The 17,182-nt window shown below is 50.5% G+C and overlaps 1 protein-coding gene across 23 annotated transcripts in view; it reads right to left on the bottom strand.

Annotated features, from left to right (window-relative positions):
* Positions 1-347: 347 nt before the first annotated feature.
* The window catches only part of AKAP13 (A-kinase anchoring protein 13), a 335,560-nt gene continuing 318,725 nt past the window's right edge, over positions 348-17,182 (bottom strand). For 16 of the 23 annotated variants that reach the window (XM_043554751.1, XM_043554750.1, XM_043554737.1 and 13 more), the window contains 9 exons: positions 17,097-17,179; positions 14,939-15,133; positions 12,276-12,437; positions 11,659-11,729; positions 11,168-11,212; positions 7,846-7,896; positions 6,766-7,215; positions 5,614-5,947; positions 348-4,777 (listed from right to left, as the gene is read on the bottom strand). In XM_043554751.1, the coding sequence (XP_043410686.1) occupies positions 4,728-4,777; positions 5,614-5,947; positions 6,766-7,215; positions 7,846-7,896; positions 11,168-11,212; positions 11,659-11,729; positions 12,276-12,437; positions 14,939-15,133; positions 17,097-17,179 (1,441 nt within the window). In that variant the 3' untranslated portion in view covers positions 348-4,727. The remainder of the gene's footprint in view (positions 4,778-5,613; positions 5,948-6,765; positions 7,216-7,845; positions 7,897-11,167; positions 11,213-11,658; positions 11,730-12,275; positions 12,438-14,938; positions 15,134-17,096; positions 17,180-17,182) is intronic. The other 7 variants (XM_043554748.1, XM_043554744.1, XM_043554743.1 and 4 more) reach the window with 2 other exon arrangements.

Genomic DNA, 17,182 nt, shown 5'->3' on the forward strand with positions numbered 1-17,182 from the left:
CCTAGAGGTATGTTAGAAACACAAATTCCCTTTGGGGAGAAAGTTTTTTGTTTTTGTTTTTGTTTTTTTTGAGAGAAGAAGTATGAGCAGGGGAGGGGCAGAGAGAGAGAATTCCAAGCAGGATCTGCACCATCAGCACAGAGCCCAACATGGGGCTCGAACTCATGAACCGTAAGATCATGACCTGAGCCAAAATTGAGCGTTACTTGGACGCTTAACCAAAGTAGCCATCCAGGCACCCTGGGGAGAAGGCTCTCCATAGGGTGGGGGGTACCCCTTTACCAGGAGCCCAGAGTATCTTGGCACTCCCTCCAGGAAGCCCACAGAGAAATACAATACAGCAACAATTGAGACTTAAGGGACATTTATTTTTTTGAAAGGGTGGAGGGGACTTTACAAGTAGAGTCTGAAGCCAATAACTAGAAAGGAAGATAAATAAAATACAAAGCCAGTATGTTGTGGCAAAATCCCAGAAAACACATTGAAAAAAAATTTTTACAGTTTAAAACTGTTTTACTTTATACATAATTACAAATTAATATACAGCATCTGGGTTTTAACCCCTTTGTATTTCAAAAAGAATCTAGCATAGAAATGTTCGTATAGCATCTGAAAACAACAGAAGCAGAGGTATAAGGTGTACGGGGGTCGGCCTCCTGCATATCTGGGCGTCCCCCCGCGCCCCCGGCAGGTAAGGACACAGAAAACCACAGGCTAAACCGTGACCACGGGCGAGCTGACCGGGCGGCTCCCTGTCAGGTGGCTGCAAGAGACAGGAGAGCTCAGGCTGGGGGAGTCTCTGGGGGGAAGAGGCCGGGTTGGGGGGCAGTGCCCTCTGCTGGACAGCAGCGAGGCGACCCCAGCACAGGCCGGGCTTGGCTGGGTGTGTGGAGCAGGTTGTCAGGGTCTGTGGCCGGAGGACTTTAGCCAGTTGGGTTTGCCCGGCTTTGAACCTTAGCGAGATGGAGAAGTAATTCAAGGCCTGTCAATCTTTGCACAAATTAAATTAGATGATACAACGAAAGAAAAGCCTTTTTTTCCCCCTTCCTATTTTTTTTTTTTTTTCCTTTTATGGCAGCATGAAAATACTTTCTAAAACCTGGCCAGCAGGTGGTAGATTCCAAAGCTCCTGGGTGACTAGGAATGTTAGGCTACGCTGGAAGAAAAATCAAGACACAAACCGCAACCCTCCTCTTTGCAGATCAGCGAGAACGATGCGCTGGGCTGGGAACCGGAAGGCAGGCAGGCCACACGTCTCTCTCAACCACTGCCACCATCTAAGCTGAGGGATGTTTCTGGGCTTCCAAATCCCAAGGGCGTCCGAGCACTGGCGGGAGTCCAGCACCGTCTGGGGTCCCCTCCAAACCACCCTGTCTATGGTCACTGAAGCCCACTCACTAGAATAGGCTCTCCAAGCCCTGCGCGGGGCCTGGCTGCCCTCTGGGCACAACCGTGCACCCATCAACACCGGGGTGGATGGCAGCCCCATGCAAATACAAAGTCCTCGGGAAGAAAGAATGGGCTTCGGAAAAGCAACTTTAGAGACCAAGGGATGAAAAACCAAGTACTTCTGTGAATGTCAATTCCTGGACCGTCCTGGCTTCTAAGGTATGATTTTCCACCCTTCACTTAAGGCAAAACCTGCTTTATCAAACCCCCACACACCAACACCTGCCCCCCCATAAGGGTAAAACGAACCCCATGGGTCTTAAAATTTTGTGCTGATACCAGGGGTTAGGCAAGATAACGAGGGAGAACATTCTTGAAGGGACAACTTTCAGTGGTGCTACCCTGAGACGTAAGAGGGAAAAAGGCAGGATTCGTACCTTTTCAAAAAACAAAACAACCCCCAAACTTGATAAGGACTTCTGCCCCACAGACAGCTCTCGTGGGGGTAGAGAGTGGAATGTTGGCAAAGGCTGAATTATGGCAAACTGCAGGTTTTTACCCCGCCTCCACGAACATAGCCGATTGTCTCAAAAATGAAGCCGACAGATGAGAGCGGTTAAAGTGCACATGTCACCCACCTGGGATGACAGCTTCTGAGATGATAGAAGTTTTGAGAAGGATGGAGCCTCCTTCCAGGAAATTCACTAGACTCTGGAAATCTGGGGACTCTGGATGGTTGTCTCTATCTGTCCCCCCAAACTTAAACGCAACGTCAGGCATCTGCTTTCTTGAGCCTGGTGGACAAGTGTGGTACCCTACCAGGGGGACACAATGGAACACCGGGTCGGAGCCACCCTGGCAGACAACCCCTTCTCACAGGAAATGAGGGCTCACGACTCGGGCCCCAGAGCGGCTCTCCAGGTCACAAGCACAAGCAGCAACAATCCAGGCAGTTCTGCAAGCACAACAACGTCCCCCGGAGTTCAGTTTCACGGGGGAAAGAGGAGAAAGGCACGTCAGAGCACAGGTCTTAGGAAGCAGTTCTCTCTGTGCTGCAGACCACATTGTGCAAGAGGGCAGGCCAGGTGGACGCAGGAAGCTACTTTCCAATTCTGATTCCACACTGGTCCAACCACAACGCAACCGAGTGGAGTTCCTGGGGTGTGGGGGCAGGTGAAATCTGTCTGGAAAAAACACCAGCCAAAACAACCAAAACAACTTAAACCTTCGAGCAGATTGGGAGTAAAAGGCACCTTCAAATCGCCATTGAGCTGGGCAGCAATGGACAGAAACCCAGTGTCCATGGCGACTCTGTGGGGAGTACATGGGGAGGCCTGGCCTATGTGGACACAGAGCAGGAACGCAGGCTTCATCCGCCGGGGCCACTCCCCCCAGCAGAGTGCTTCTGGGGTGGGGGGGGGGAACGTGAAGCCCCAGAGGGGAACCTGAGTTGGGGACGAGGACAGCCAGCCAGGCTCCATGTGGACCGGAGGAGAACCGTGGCAGGCAGGGCTGTAGCTCAGAGCTGTATGGGCTGGTGCAAGGAAGTCCTGTACCTTAGGGTCTTGGGGGGGGGGGGGGGTACATCGTAGTTCAAAAGATTAGTTGGTTTGGTTCTGAGAGTCTGTTTCTGAAGGCTAGATCTCCAGGACAGAAAGAGCCAAATGTAACCCACAGGTGGCGTTTCTCGACTCTCAAGCAAGGAAGACAACCCTAGATCAAAGAAGGGAGGTGGGGTAGGAGGAGGGAAGGACACGGACCCCTGCCCCAACCCTTAATTTTCTTTTGGGCCCTCAAGGCACTTGGACAGACACTGAGGAGTGAGCTGCACTGCTGGCTCATCAAGTTCCTCGTGGATCGGAGAGCTGAAACCGTTGGGCCGGTATGTTTACCCTTAACACACACACACACACACACACACACACAAATAAATAAACAAATCTAAGCTAAAAATTTTAAAGCAGACCTCTTTCAAATAAACTGAAAGATAAATATCTCCATCTGCAAGGCCAGCTTGCAATTCATCAACAAGCACCAAGTTACAGATTTTGCTTTTCCAACAAGTATGTCCCAAGACCCATGCTCCTGAGGGGCACTAAGCAGGAATCAAAGGGTGCACTGAAAGCACAGACTTTTCTTGGCTGCCCCCCTGCAGGGAAGCAGTGAATCCAGCAGGCACACGGGTCTCAGAGGGGACTCCACAAACTGTCCTGCTCCAACCAGCTGGTGACGAGCCTCGAGCAGACACGGATCACCCACGGTGGGGGAAAAGACAAAGAAAGACCAGGCAGCATTTGTGGCACCTTCAAGGGGTGACCTACAACAACCAACAGACCTTCAAGACTGGAAAAAGGTTTTAAGAGATCAAATTCTGCCGAGGCCCCCAAGACAGAATGAAAACGTTTCTGAGCCACACCTGGGCCAGTGATTCCCTCGGTCTACACTGGTGGAAATTGCTGCACACGGGCTGAACTCCTTCACCTGAACCTACTCAGCCAGTTGTCCTGGTAACAGGGGTGGGGACAACCTCACTGCCGGAGCTGTAGCTTTTCCCTTGGGAGGTTGCCAGGAGGCTGTGGGTCAGTGACAACCAAAAAGTGTCACAATGCAGGAAAAACAGGAAGCCAGAATAGGATTTCTTTGGATTGGATGTTGAAATTAGATTTTTTTTTTTTTTAAATAGCTGAAATCCCCAAATCAGGATGGTGCAGATCATGTACATATATATGCTCTTTGAACACATCACACCTTCTCTCACTGGTTTTCACAAACGTTCGCCCTCCCTTCCAAAATGAAATGAGAAATACATGCAAAAAGGGGTGAGGTGTGCACGGGGTAAGGTTCTGGGAAAACCGCCGCAGAGGAGCGGGGGAGCCCCAAGCGCCCACACGCTACCGGAGCAGGCCGGGCAGCACTTTCACTGCCGAGCCGGCGCCTGCCACGGAGGGTGCCTGCTTCCAGCAGACCCTACGCGTCCATGCAGACGGGTACCGGTACGCACACGGACAGAGTCCCACTATCTGCTTGTCAGACTGCTGTGTCCCCCAAACAAAAGGCAGGGATAACTTCAGACCTTATTTGGAAACCTCTTTCAGCCTTTAGGAGTTCCTGACGTGCCCCAAACCAGTGCCCGGACCACTGAAACATCCTCAGTGGAGCCGTTGGCTGCTACCAATGCCACCAGCCCCGGGCCTCCCACCCCACCCTGACATTCGAGACCATCTGTTCCTGGTCCAGGGCCCTGGTCTCCTGGCATGGGCGTCCACGGTAGGAGAGCACACCCAGGAACGGCAGGACAGTGGGGAGCTGGCAGCCACGGGCCGGGACAGAGGGCAGGGTCAGCAGAAGATCTCTTCACCCTCCGTGGGCACTTCTGATGCGGGGCCATCTGGGAAGGGGACACAAGGTGAAACTTCAGAAAAATTTGGCCTTTTCATTACACTCCCTTTTCTTCCTCCCCAACCCAAGTTTCCACCCAGATGATGGCCTGGTGGGTGCCTGACCCCACTCGCAGGGTCTCCTTGACCAGTTCCAGGCATGAGGTCCTCTGACACCCTTCACCGCCTACTGCTCCCTTTAACCTGACAAAGCATCAGATCTGTTCACAAACAGGCCTGGAGACAGAAACTTTTCTCTGACCTCCCACATAGGTGGGAGGGAGTGATCCTAACGAGAAGGAACAGAGAGGGGTTTAGGGGAAAGGGATGTGCAAACAGGGAGCCTCATTTAGGGGGATTTAATCCCAAGCTCCGAGCCGGCAGGGACATCAGTGGTCTCTCTGAGCTTCACGTCCCCTAGGTTCTCTCTGGCTGGCATCACCTACTTCACACACACAGCCACTTGGAGGATTAAGTCAGATCTCGGGAAAAGCTCACCAAGTGCTAGTTATTGTATCGATGGTTAGACTTAGACCGAGAGAAGCAGGGAAGACTTTCATCTTCACATAAGTGAGTTTCAGTCCCTCAGCTGGGGAACAGATGCCCCCAAAACGACACCCATGCTCTCTCCTTTGCACACGCGTGCAACACAGTGGGTTCCTAGATGCCCGAGAGTTCGTGCCCCAGCATCCTGCGCAGATAGAGCAGGTGGGCTTGGGAGGTGGCAGTTCAGCTTTTACACACCTGAACGGCACCTTTTAAACCCTTCCCACGCTACCAAAATCCACCCGCCCTGTAGGATCCAGGGACACCATGGGCGCAGGGAGAGCTGGTGCATGCGACTCACCACCAGACTGAGAGCGGCTTCCTTTATTCTTCTTTTTCTTCTCCTTCTTCTCCTTTGGCTTGGCTAACCCGAACAGGCGGGTGGAGGCGGAGGCGGGCACGGGGGCCTGGCTCGGACCCTCTGCTACTTTGTTTGTCTGGCTGGTGGAGCTCAGTATGTGAAAAGGCCCCTTATCTTTGTGCGTCCGAGAGATGCTGTTCCTTTTTGGGGACACCGAGAGTTCTGAGTCCAGTGACCCTGATTTGGCTATCGCAGGTACAGATGGCAAGGGGGACTCCTCAGGATTCGGGAAGAAGGATGGGATCCTCAGCAGCTTGGTGTGAGGGTGAGACACCTGCACATGTTCAAGATGAGAGGTGTTAACCCGGGGCCCGCTAAGTGCTGGCGGAGATCAACTGTGGGGGTCAGCCCGCTGTGCACCCACTTCCTCGGACCCCCGGCACTCGCTGTAAAAGGATTCAGGGCTTCCTTCCTAGCGCCCGCCCCCCGATATAGTACCTGGGTCAGTGTTAAAGGTACCACCCTTGATACCATTATTTTTAGCGCATGTACTTAATGTCCACACCGGGAAGAATTCATAGTGTCTTGGGAGGAGGCAGCTCAGAAAGGAACTCCCATTCCCTGAAGACTGACACAGGGCTGTGGAGAATTACCTTGGGGCTGAGGGGTCAGGGGGGCGTGGCAGGTTCCAGGCGGGTGGGGGCTCAGAGGTCAAACCAAAGAGGCAGAGAGAAAGACGGTCTGGTCTGTGCGCCCCTGTGCTAGGAGCCCTGATTTACTGGGATGGGGGTGGAATCCATCCTCGCCCTGAAGAGCAGCACGGAGCCACCGGCGCCCCCACCATATATCTGAGTGCCTCTGTGGGACGCCACCCGAATTTCCTGTGGCGGTCCCAGATCCATCCATCAAACGCATGGCAACAGGAGTGTTGACAGACAGGCGGGTCCGTGCTCCAGAACAGCCGCTGAAGGCCCTGATACCCGCTCGGGTTGGTGTGCCCCTGTGCAGGAGGGACCGCCACCCCGCACCTGCCCGCGGGGCTCAGCTCCCGCCCGCGCTCCAGACAGGGCCCTTCCCGGACCCCACAGCGCCCCCACCCTGCACTCAGGGCAGGAGGGACCGGGCCCTTCCCCGACGCCGCAGCGCCCCCACCTGACAGGCGTCGTGCTCCGCCTGCCTCTGGCTAAGGCGCTCGGCGTCCCGGCGCAGCTGCTCCTGCTCCCTCTCCAGCTGCTTCTGGGCGGCGCGCAGCCTCTCCAGGTCGCACTGGTAGGCGCCCTTCTTGAACTGCAGCTCGTCGCGGTCACGGTCGAGGTCCTGGCGGCCCTGCCGCACGTCCTGCTCGCGCTGAGCCAGCCGCGCCTCGCGCTCCTGCAGCGCCCGCTCGCGGGCCTCCCACTCGCGCTCGCGCCGCCGCTTCTCGTCCAGGTGCTGCGCCTGCTGCCTCTGCAGGTTGGCCAGGTCCTGGCGCTGCTTCTCCAGGCTGCGCTGCTTCTCCTGCTCCACCAGGGAGCTGGGGCGCGACGAGCCGCGGCTGAGCGCGCGCTCGGCCAGCAGCAGCTTCTGGTCCTCGATGTAGCTGTCCTGCTGCAGCACCACGCCCTGCGGGGACACGGAGGAGCGAGGTGCGGCCGGACGCCAACGCCCCCTCGTTCTCGCCCAGTCGCCCAGTGGGGGCGACAGCCCTCCACCACCACCCTGGGCACTTGTCACACAGGAATGTCGGCAGCGCGGAGACCCAGCCTCGAGGAACTGGGTTGCTCGCTGTTGACACGGCCTGGGGTGGGGCCTTGTATTCTGGAGGCGGGACAAGTAGCAATTGGGTCTGTTACAGCTTCAAAGAAAAAGAAGGGAGCAAAATTTACAGATGATACCCAGCAAGTGCTAAGGGGTCCTCACTTGGGCAGGGCTGCCCTATCCACACACCACACGGAGATATGGAACATGGAAACTTACAATCATACTAAAGCTTTTCTGGACAGAAGACCCCTGAACCATGACAGTGCCCCATGTGCTTTGCAGTAAGGCTGCTAACAGCACCTCCAGTCTGCCATCATCAACTCTATCTTAGAAGGTGGAGGACACTCCAGCCACTGCCTTTTGAAACCTTTCTCATCATGAGAGCCAGTCTTGTCTTGACAGAGGGCCCCACTTACCCACTAGCAACCTCCAAACCCCACACCAACAATACGTGTCAGAACAAGTGAAGGGATAAAAGAGAAAGGCCCGTACCTGCAACGTGCTGAGGAGTTCGTGGAGGTGAACGACACTCTGGACAACCTGCTGGAAAAGGAAGCAATGGCCACATCACCTTGGGACCGAGTCTCAGAACCCAGCGCACCACGTGACGTTTGGCAACATAACCCCCCCCCCCCCCAACACACGGCAAGGTGCTTGTGTCTGAATGGGAGGTTTCCAGACAGAAAGCACTGGAAAGAATAAGCAGCTACAAGTGCCTAAGAGATACAGAACAAGAACCAGCAAACAAACAACCGTAGGCAGGAAGAACATCAGCGCACATTAAATGCATTATAAAACGCCACCTGTCTAAATTGGTACAAAAATGACACACGTACAGGGTAACAAAACAAAGTGCAGAGCAAATCATGAGAACTTAGTATATAAGTAGAGTTTCTAAATCAATGGGAAAGGAAAGAATATTCAACAAATTGTTCTGAGAAAAGTGGCCAAGAAGTCTTGGGGAAAAACTGAGTGGGATCTTGGCTCACACAAAAAATATTCAAACAGATGAAAATGTTAAGTGTAAAAAAAGAACCATAAGGAGTTGTAAGAAAATAGAAGAATGTCTTCTGACCATGAAACAGAGAAGGTTTTCTGAAGAAGCAAAACAAGAAACCATAGATGCACTTTTAACGGTCACCATGTGAAATGGAAAAGAAAAAGGTAGGAACATACAGAACAGAAAAGCCAAATGAAAAAAAAAAAAATCCTTGAAATGAAAAAGGTTCTTGGGCACCTGCATGACTCAGTTAAGTGTCCGGCTCTTGGTTTCATGATCTCAAGGTTTGTGGCTCTGAGTCAGGCTCTGTGCGGACAGTGTGGAGCCTGCTCGGGATCTGTCTCCCTCTCTCTGCCCCTCCCCTGCTCACACACTCTCAAAATAGATAAACTAAAAAAAAAAAGGCTCTCATGGATCAATGAGAAATGAATACCCTCATAAGAATACAGGCAAAGAACATAAACCAGCAATATACAAAAGAAATACAAACGGCCAATTATATAACCAATTAAAAATGATTCACCTGAAATTGAACAGATGAAAAATAAAGAAATCCCACTCAAACTTATGAAGCCAACAAAACCTTAGTTAACAACTAACCCCTCCCGGTGCTGGTGAGACCAAGCCTGTGTGGAGGGAGGGGAGCATGCCACACACACTTCTTTCCAGAGCGCAGGGCAGTGTGTGGAGGGAACAGTCACTGTGTGCACAGGGTTGTTCTTGCTGCATTGTTTGCAAAGCAAAAAAGTAGAGGAAGAACTAACTAAACTATGGTACACAACTAACAACAAGCAGCTGTTAAAGAGCGTGTCTGTACAAATGTGCTCTGGGAAAACCCTTCTAAAGTGGGTTAAGAGGAAAAAAGGGCATGAAGCTCCTGGGGGGGGGGTACTGATACCAATTATACAAAACAATTTTTATAGTATTCACACCCACACAAAAATACACGTTATGTAGAAGAAAAGGCTACACATATAAACCATTTAACAGTAGTTACTTCTCAGTGGTGGGATTCTTATTTTTTTTCCTTTTTTCCATTACTGGACATTTTTCAAGCTTTCTACTATCACATATTCCTTTTATAATACAGTTGACCCTTGAACAGTGCAGGGGTTGGGATGCTGATTCCCTCGAACAGTAGAAAATCCACGTGTATATATAACTTTTGATGCCCCCAAAACTTAACTAATAGTTCAGTAGTTACCGTTAGTAACAGTCTACTGTTGACCTGAAGTCTTACCCATAACATGACAGTCGATTAACACATATTCTGTATGTTATATACTGTATTCTTACAGTAAAGTTAGCTAGAGAAAAGAGTGTTACTACAAACATCATAAGGAAAACACATTTACAGTACGGCACTGTATTTATTGAAAAAAACCCCAAAACATCACATGTTAAGTGGACCCATGCAGTTCAAACCCACGTTGTTCAAGGATCAACTGTACAAAGAGCAAAATACAAAAAAACTTAATTATCAGGCTTAGCGCTTCTAAAAACACTTTTTACACCTCTTTTTAGTTTATTCTTTTTTTAAAAAAATATTTGTTTCTTTGAGAGAGAGAGGGGGAGTGTGTGTGCATGTGGGAGGGGCAGAGAGAGTCTCAAACAGGCTCCTCACTGTCAGCACAGAAGCCCAACATGGGGCTCGATCCCACAAAGCAGGAGATCATGACCTGAGCTGAAATCAAGAGTCAAACGCTCAACTGACTGAGCCACACAGGTGCCCCTCACTTTATTCTTAATAAATGGAGGTCACCAAAGAAAGCAGACTCTGGCTGGGGCGTCTGCAGGGTGTAATCCATACTGGAATGCCCTCCTTCCCTGACCCTTGTCATGAAGTACAGGGAAGAAGTCACCGAATAAAAAAGAGCTAATTTTGCTCAAGCAGCAGATGACAGAGAGCGACAGTCTGTGTGAGAGGAAGCTTATTTCATTTAAGAATGCTCTGAGGGGAGTTCCTTCAGATACTGCAGTGTTTAGACTTCCATGCCAATAAACTGAAAACATCCTTCTGTGTTTTAGGGGAAAAAGGGGGAAAGATTCCTTTAATTTAAAATTTTAGAAAAAGCTCCTCAGGGACTAAAGATCCTACGTTAAAAGCAAGAAGAAACACGAAGAGCCTCCCGAGAGGGACAGCCCACAAAGCCACTGTCACAGACACTCGGGTCTGCTTACACACGCAGCACACACTCAGAGCCACGCTCGGGTGGCCAGCAGGGAACAGCATTTGCTGAGGAGCAAGGAGAGGAGGAGCCGCAATTCTGCGGCCCGGTCAGCGGAACTCAGCTGAGGAAGGTGAGGAAGACTCGTGTCAGAGGCTGCCCTCCAACGAGAGGCAAGCCACAGCTGCTTTCAGAGGGACACACAGCCAGTGAAGAGTAAAACTCAAAGAAGGAAAGTCAACCTGAGTCTTCGCAGGACGGGAAATCAGTGCCCACAACTACCCGCAAGTTGACCCGCCATGTTCCACACTTGTGGCTTTTGGTGCCAGGCCTGTGTGACAGGAAAGGAGGCCTCACAGCCCATGTTCACAGAAAGCAAGAGGCTGGCTTCTCAAGGACAGAGACACAGACGGAGGCCGTGCTGGGAGGCAACAGTCTGGGGAAATTCCAGGATGGTGCCCTGGGGCCCAGGAAAGGCGGAGGAGAGGGAGGGAGGCGGCGGCCGCACTGGTTAAGTGCACAGATCGTAGCCCAGAGTCAGCTTGTTCACCACGGCACATCAGAAACGGCACATCAGACACGAGCATTCCCAGCCTAGCAATTGTAAGAAAACCCTATTCTTACACGGAGCTTGCGATGCCCTTACCTCACTGTTTCTTTTAAGCATAAATACCAGGTTAGCATTTCCACCCTATAAAACAAAACACACGCATTACACCAAAAAAAGAAAAAAAAAAAAAGAAGATCCTGAGGCAAAAATAACATTCAATGTGTGTCTCAATTCTGCTCTGGCTTCCCTTTTTCATTCTTTTGCCCCACAGCCTCTCACTGCAGGGCAATGCAGATTTGGGGCCCCGTAAAGAGCTCAGGCTGGTGTGTGGCACTTACGCAAACCTCTGAGCGCCGGGCCAGAGGCGTGGGCGCCAGGAGCATAAATACGGTTCTGAGCCAGAAAGGCCGGACGGCCAGTAACAGGGGAATCTGAACTGTATGGTCTCTTGAAAAACGTGCTTTCCTCTTACAGTAGAAGTAACAGCAAGTCAGCATCCAAGACAAGATCAACATGGACTAGCTGCCAAGATTATGAATTAGGACAGGTGCTAAGGGGGTCTTAGATGGCGGATTTCAGAAAAATACCTTTTTCAGACCACTGTCCGACTCTGTTCTTCTAAGATCTTGGCCATCCTCTCCTTCTTCCTTCTCGCCTCCTAAAGCAAACACGTTTTTTTTTTTTTAAGTTGTGAAACAGATTAGGAAAGAAAAGAACACAATATACATAGCTTAGCGATATACTATGTCAGCATCTTATTAATGCCAAATGGTGGCAACTAAGTGATTATTAATAACTTTACTGAGACAGAAGAATTAGAAGCAGAAAAGAAAAACAAGTATTATTGGTCCTTTGGCCACACCTTAGCTGAGATCCCAGGAAATTATTTTTTATTACTCAAAATAAGCGTGACACTGAAAGAAACTGTGTTTTGGCAGCTAGCTGCTCGATGGGATTTCACTAGAACATCTATTGGCTGAAAGGGACCAAGGAGCTGAAGCTACCAGAACATACATCATTTTTGGTTTTATGTGATAGTCGAGGATCGCCTACAGACGTACAAGTTCTAAAGCATTTACCTTTTTTTTTTCCCCTTTTTTTTCTTAAAGTAAGCTCTAGGCCCAATGTGGGGCTTGAACTCATGATCCCGAAAGAGTCACATGTTCTCCCGACCGAGCCAGCCAAAGGCCCCTAAATCATTTACCTTTAGAAGCATTCATCTGATGGCTGTCGAATCCTCCAAAGGTCTCTGCTCTCCGGGGCAAGGAAACAGGGCCAACCGTACCTTCTTGCTCAACAGGGCTACTGACAGCCTGCCCCAGTGTGCCTCCCAGGCTTCCACTCACCAAACCCTGAAGGATCTCCACTGGAAAAAAGGAAACATGCAAAAGCGACATTTCACCTTCCAATGAAAAAAAGAACATCTCCAGGTGATACACAAGATGTACAGGGAGAGCATGATCAGAAAATTCCAGAGAGTGATTAGGTGACCCCCTTTGCCCAGAATGTGTGTCTTAGCTGGATTCTACTGGGAATTCTGAGATTAAACCTTTAGCCTTCTTTATATGAGGCCTAAGAAACTTGAAAGGGCACAGGGAAGACAGAGTAATTTACTGGAAGGAGCGTGGCCTTCTAGAGCCTGTGCCAAATTAACCAAAAAGAATTCCTGGGAAGTAAGATGGGCCAATTTGAGAGCAGCTAAAACTGGCAGGGTTGTGCCTGCTGCCACAGTGAGCTCAAGGGACCAGAGCAGAGATGTATCCAGAATCTCGAGTCTGTGACCAGCGAGGCCTCTTTTCTAGAGCCAGTGGCCCACGGAAAGGAGAAAGTGCTTCCGGTGGAATAAAATTTGAGCAGGAGGGGAGCAACAGAGGAGTAGGGGGAGGAGGGAAACAGAGGCAGGGAATCTTGTAAGATAAGCCATCATATTTTTAAAAAAAACACCACACGGAAACAAAGAGTCCCACGAAATGAGAACAGGTATCTCAACGTAAAAAATTAAGAAACTTATTTCACGTAAAAATGCGCAACCGGGAAACCTCAAAGTCAAATCTCACACAAAGCTAAGGAGAGAGAGCTAGAGAAGGAACGCGGGGCGTAACTTCCCTGCGGGTGGTAACGGCACATCAGAAAGCCACGTTCATAAAGTGGACAAGCTACTTACAGTGAGGAGAGGACACAGGCAGGGAGGAACCCAGGCAGGAATCGGGAAACACAGACTCAAACAAGTGGGAACAAAGAGAAACAATCATTTTAGAAACAGGAAGTACAAGATAGGAGCAAACAGACCCAACAGAAAACAACTTACCAGAAGGGGGCAGGATACTGGAACTTTAAAAAGATGGGAGAGAAAAAGCGTGAAGAGAAAGTGACAAGTACCGAGGACAGGCGGAGACGGCCCAGCATGTGGGTGACGCACGTTCTTGAGAAAATCAAAGCACAAGCATAGGGAAGATGCTACAAACTATCCTTTAAGAATACTTTCCTGAAATCTGCAAACTCTGAAGCCACACCAAATTAGAACACTGAGAACCTGGGGACATCAACCCAGAAAAACCCCAACACTAAGGCCTGTGCTAGTAACATTACTTGAATTTCGAATAGGTAGTTCTTTGGGCACTTGGCAGATGGCACATGACTTCTATGGGAAGAATGGAATTCTGATCACACTCCGGTGGCAATGCACTAAGTCAGAAAAAAAAGGAGTAACATTATTTAAGAACAACTGAGATACCCAAGGGGAGAAGACAGGAACCCAGGATTTTCTATCCCAGCAGAGGAGCAGACTTTCAAGCTCTCACTGGCACAAATTATCAACAGTGTGGAAGCACACAGGGTACTGTCCTCGCGAGCCTTTCCGGAGACACCTACTGAAGGAGGAGATTCAGCCATCCAGGACGACAAGCCACATGACAAAGAACCTCAGCAGCAACGACCGTCCCTACTGCCCAGACTGTGGTCTTAAGCTATCATTTCTCGCTACCAGAAACATGAGCTTCTTAGAGACATGACTCTAGGCCTGGGCAGAAAAAAGATGAGCCTGCAACATCTTAGTATGCCAAACAGCCAGGCAGCTCTCAGAAAGTACTGGGGCCATGGCAAAACGACTCCGAAGCCAAACCAAGAGGTGCTGGTTGGCAGAGAGAGGACACTTGGAACTTGTCATAAGGATAAGTGTTATACCGACTTGAACCCCATCAAACAGGTTTAAATTCATGAGTCTACAGTAAGATCTAAAAAGTTGTGGTCACCTTTAGAGGGTGACCACAGATCAACTCACTATCCTGATAATTAGTAAAGGGGAAAAAAAATCAAGTATTTATCCTTTTATCTTCCTTTTCCTCTGTGTTACAGAGAAGAAGACAAGGAGCTATTCTTGCCTCTGATACAAGAGCACAGCACTAGGAGAACGTGGCTCACCGAAGGGATCACGGCCAAGGAACTAAGCCTCTGAATGTAGCTGTGGGTGTGAAGCAACTAGGACAGAGGAGCAGACGCCCTGCCTGAGTAACAGCCAGACTGTGAGAGACGCTACAGGTCAAAGAGCTCAGGTTCTTCAAAGGAAAAGTGTGTGGGAAAGAAAGAAAGGGACGGAGGGAGGATTGGAAAACAGGACTCTGGAAAAGCCTAACAAAAACCACACGCAAGACTATCGTGTCTATGAATACGCCTGTGGCCAGAAAACCATGGGCCAAGGGCCTGGGTAGCCGTTACAAGGATGTTCTTCTGATAGTAATTTACTAAACAAAATTATTTGTTTTGGGTTGTTTTCTGTATTTGTGCTTTATTTTACAATAAAACAGTAAAAGCTGGCAGATAATGTCAGAGCATTGACCACTTTGGGAAGGGATCAGGAGGGGTGATTACCCTCATTTATTGCACTTTTCATTAAAGGTCCTCCTTTGAGTGCCTCTTCTGTGTTGGAGCGGAAGAGGACTCTAGAGCTGTGAGTTGGGGAGCACTCTTCAGGCAAGGGAGTGCTGCACTCAGTCATGTCCCGAAAGATCATCTCCTTCTCTTCCAGTAAGAGAAGGATCTGCTGGTCCTTCTGCTGAAGTTGTTCTGCAGGGGACAATGGAGAAAAGGTCTGGTCACTTGACTGGGGTTTAGGAAGAGACGACCGAGACACGGGCGCCACCTCGTGGTCATCACTGGGACAACAGAGAACACAGGTCCACCCCCAACCTCCCTTTCCTTCATGAAGGCAATTTCTATCCTGGGTCTTTCCAGGCAAGATCAGATCTTCTGACATAACAAGCATGAACTTTGTTGGAAACACTCCTGCCTCCTGTGTATTTCTCAACCCACTCCTGTCTGCATCTGCTCTTTCCAAGGCGACCATTACTGACCCAACGAGGCCTGGTTTCACGTTTCCCCCGTTGAGCGGTCTTCCTCCCTCACTTTGAGGACCTCACTGGTTCTCCTCCTGCCACCGGCAGTGGAAGACCGGGCTCCGTCTGGGCTCCATCCTACACCTCACACACCTCCTTTTGGGGATCTTCACTGCCATAGCTTCAATGATCTCCCACGTGCTGGTAACTCACGCAAAGCACCCCAAATCCTGCCCACTGCTGAGCACCAGACCACTGAGTCCCACTGGCCTGTGGCTCTCCTCACTTAGATGCCTAGTCCTTGTCAGAAAGCTCTTTTCTCCATTCTTGCCATCCCTCCTCCTCCCTCCATCCTTCAGCTTGGCCAGTGGGTGCCATCCCCCATGCACCCTTCTCCGCAGGAGTCTCCTCGACGGGCCTTCCACTCCCAGGGGGTCCCCCACTCCCTCCAGCAGATCTCCCACTGGCTTCAATGCCAAAGAAGACAATTCAGGTTGAAATTTTGCTACACAAATCTATCATTTCCTTGTTGCCGTTCAAGCCTTGGCACCTTTCCAGCTTCATCCCCATCTCTTGGCCCCAACCCCCAGGCACACCAACCTGCCACTCCTCACCAACCCTCAGTCCTCTTTCCTCTTCACCTAACCGTGCCTGTCGTCTGGTGCAGGAACTGCTTTCAGAGTCAGCTCATGTGTCAAGCTGCTCTGTGAGTCCCCACAGGCAGGATTAGGTCCCGCATCTGTATGTGCCTGCGGTCCAGTCCATCATTTGTGCCCGTCTTCCCTGCTAACGTGGGTTTCCTGACAGCAGGGGCTGCTCCAGGAACCTTTGCACATCCCACTCCCTAGCACCTAACAGTATACCTGGCTGAGTGCTTCAAACACATCCAGAGAAGGAAGTGTTCATCCCCGCCGTGCTCATCATGGGCTGATAAATCAGGTGCAACTCTGGCTTCAGCCTAAATCTGCCATTTTCCCCCCTCCCCAAAACACAATGTTATCGCTTTGTCCAGCATAAAGGACTAGCTGGACTCCTCGGGTGCTTACATTTACCTGAGTCGGCCTTATTTCTACCCAAAGCACAACACTCAGTAAGCACTGGCAGAGACAGGGGAGCCTCTGCTGTTGACAGGTAGGGGAGATTTCTCGGCCATGCAGCACATATGTGACCCTGGACTGCCGGGCCTTCATGGGCCTCAGCTTTCTCATCTGCACAATGGGGATGAGCATATAGGGATGTCGACAAGACTACACGAAACAGCAGTAAGTAGAGGTCGAACATCATCAGTGAGCACACGTCTCCCAAAACCACCTCATAACTCATTGTGAACACACAGCACAGTGGCAGGAGTAACTGATAAAAACAGAGTAACTGGAAAACTCCTTTCCTCGAGTACCTCTCTCTCTGTTTTAATCTTAGACCCGACCGTGAATTTTGGCAAATTTTTCTGCGGCAAAGTACAAAGAAGGCCAACTGGGTTCCAAGAACACGGCCAGTGAGAAAAGAGGACGTCCCCCTGACCTGGTGTCGGACCCTTCTGACGGCCATTGTACCGGCACGCTGGTCGGCTCCAATCTGGCTGCTCCTCTGTCAAAAGCCATTCACCTCCTGTTTTGAAGTGCATGCTGGGACGGCAGCCTCCGCACCTGCACTCCCGGCACGCGCACGGCCCCAGACGCTGCCAACAGCCTCACCTTTTAATTCCCGCGCTCTGCTGTCCAGCGCCCGCTTTTCTTCCTCGCTCTCGCTAGGAATTCCCTCGTCTTCATCTCTGTTCCTG

Source organism: Prionailurus bengalensis, chromosome B3 (genome assembly GCF_016509475.1).
Source record: "Prionailurus bengalensis isolate Pbe53 chromosome B3, Fcat_Pben_1.1_paternal_pri, whole genome shotgun sequence".
In the NCBI taxonomy this organism is placed as follows: Eukaryota; Metazoa; Chordata; class Mammalia; order Carnivora; family Felidae; genus Prionailurus; species Prionailurus bengalensis.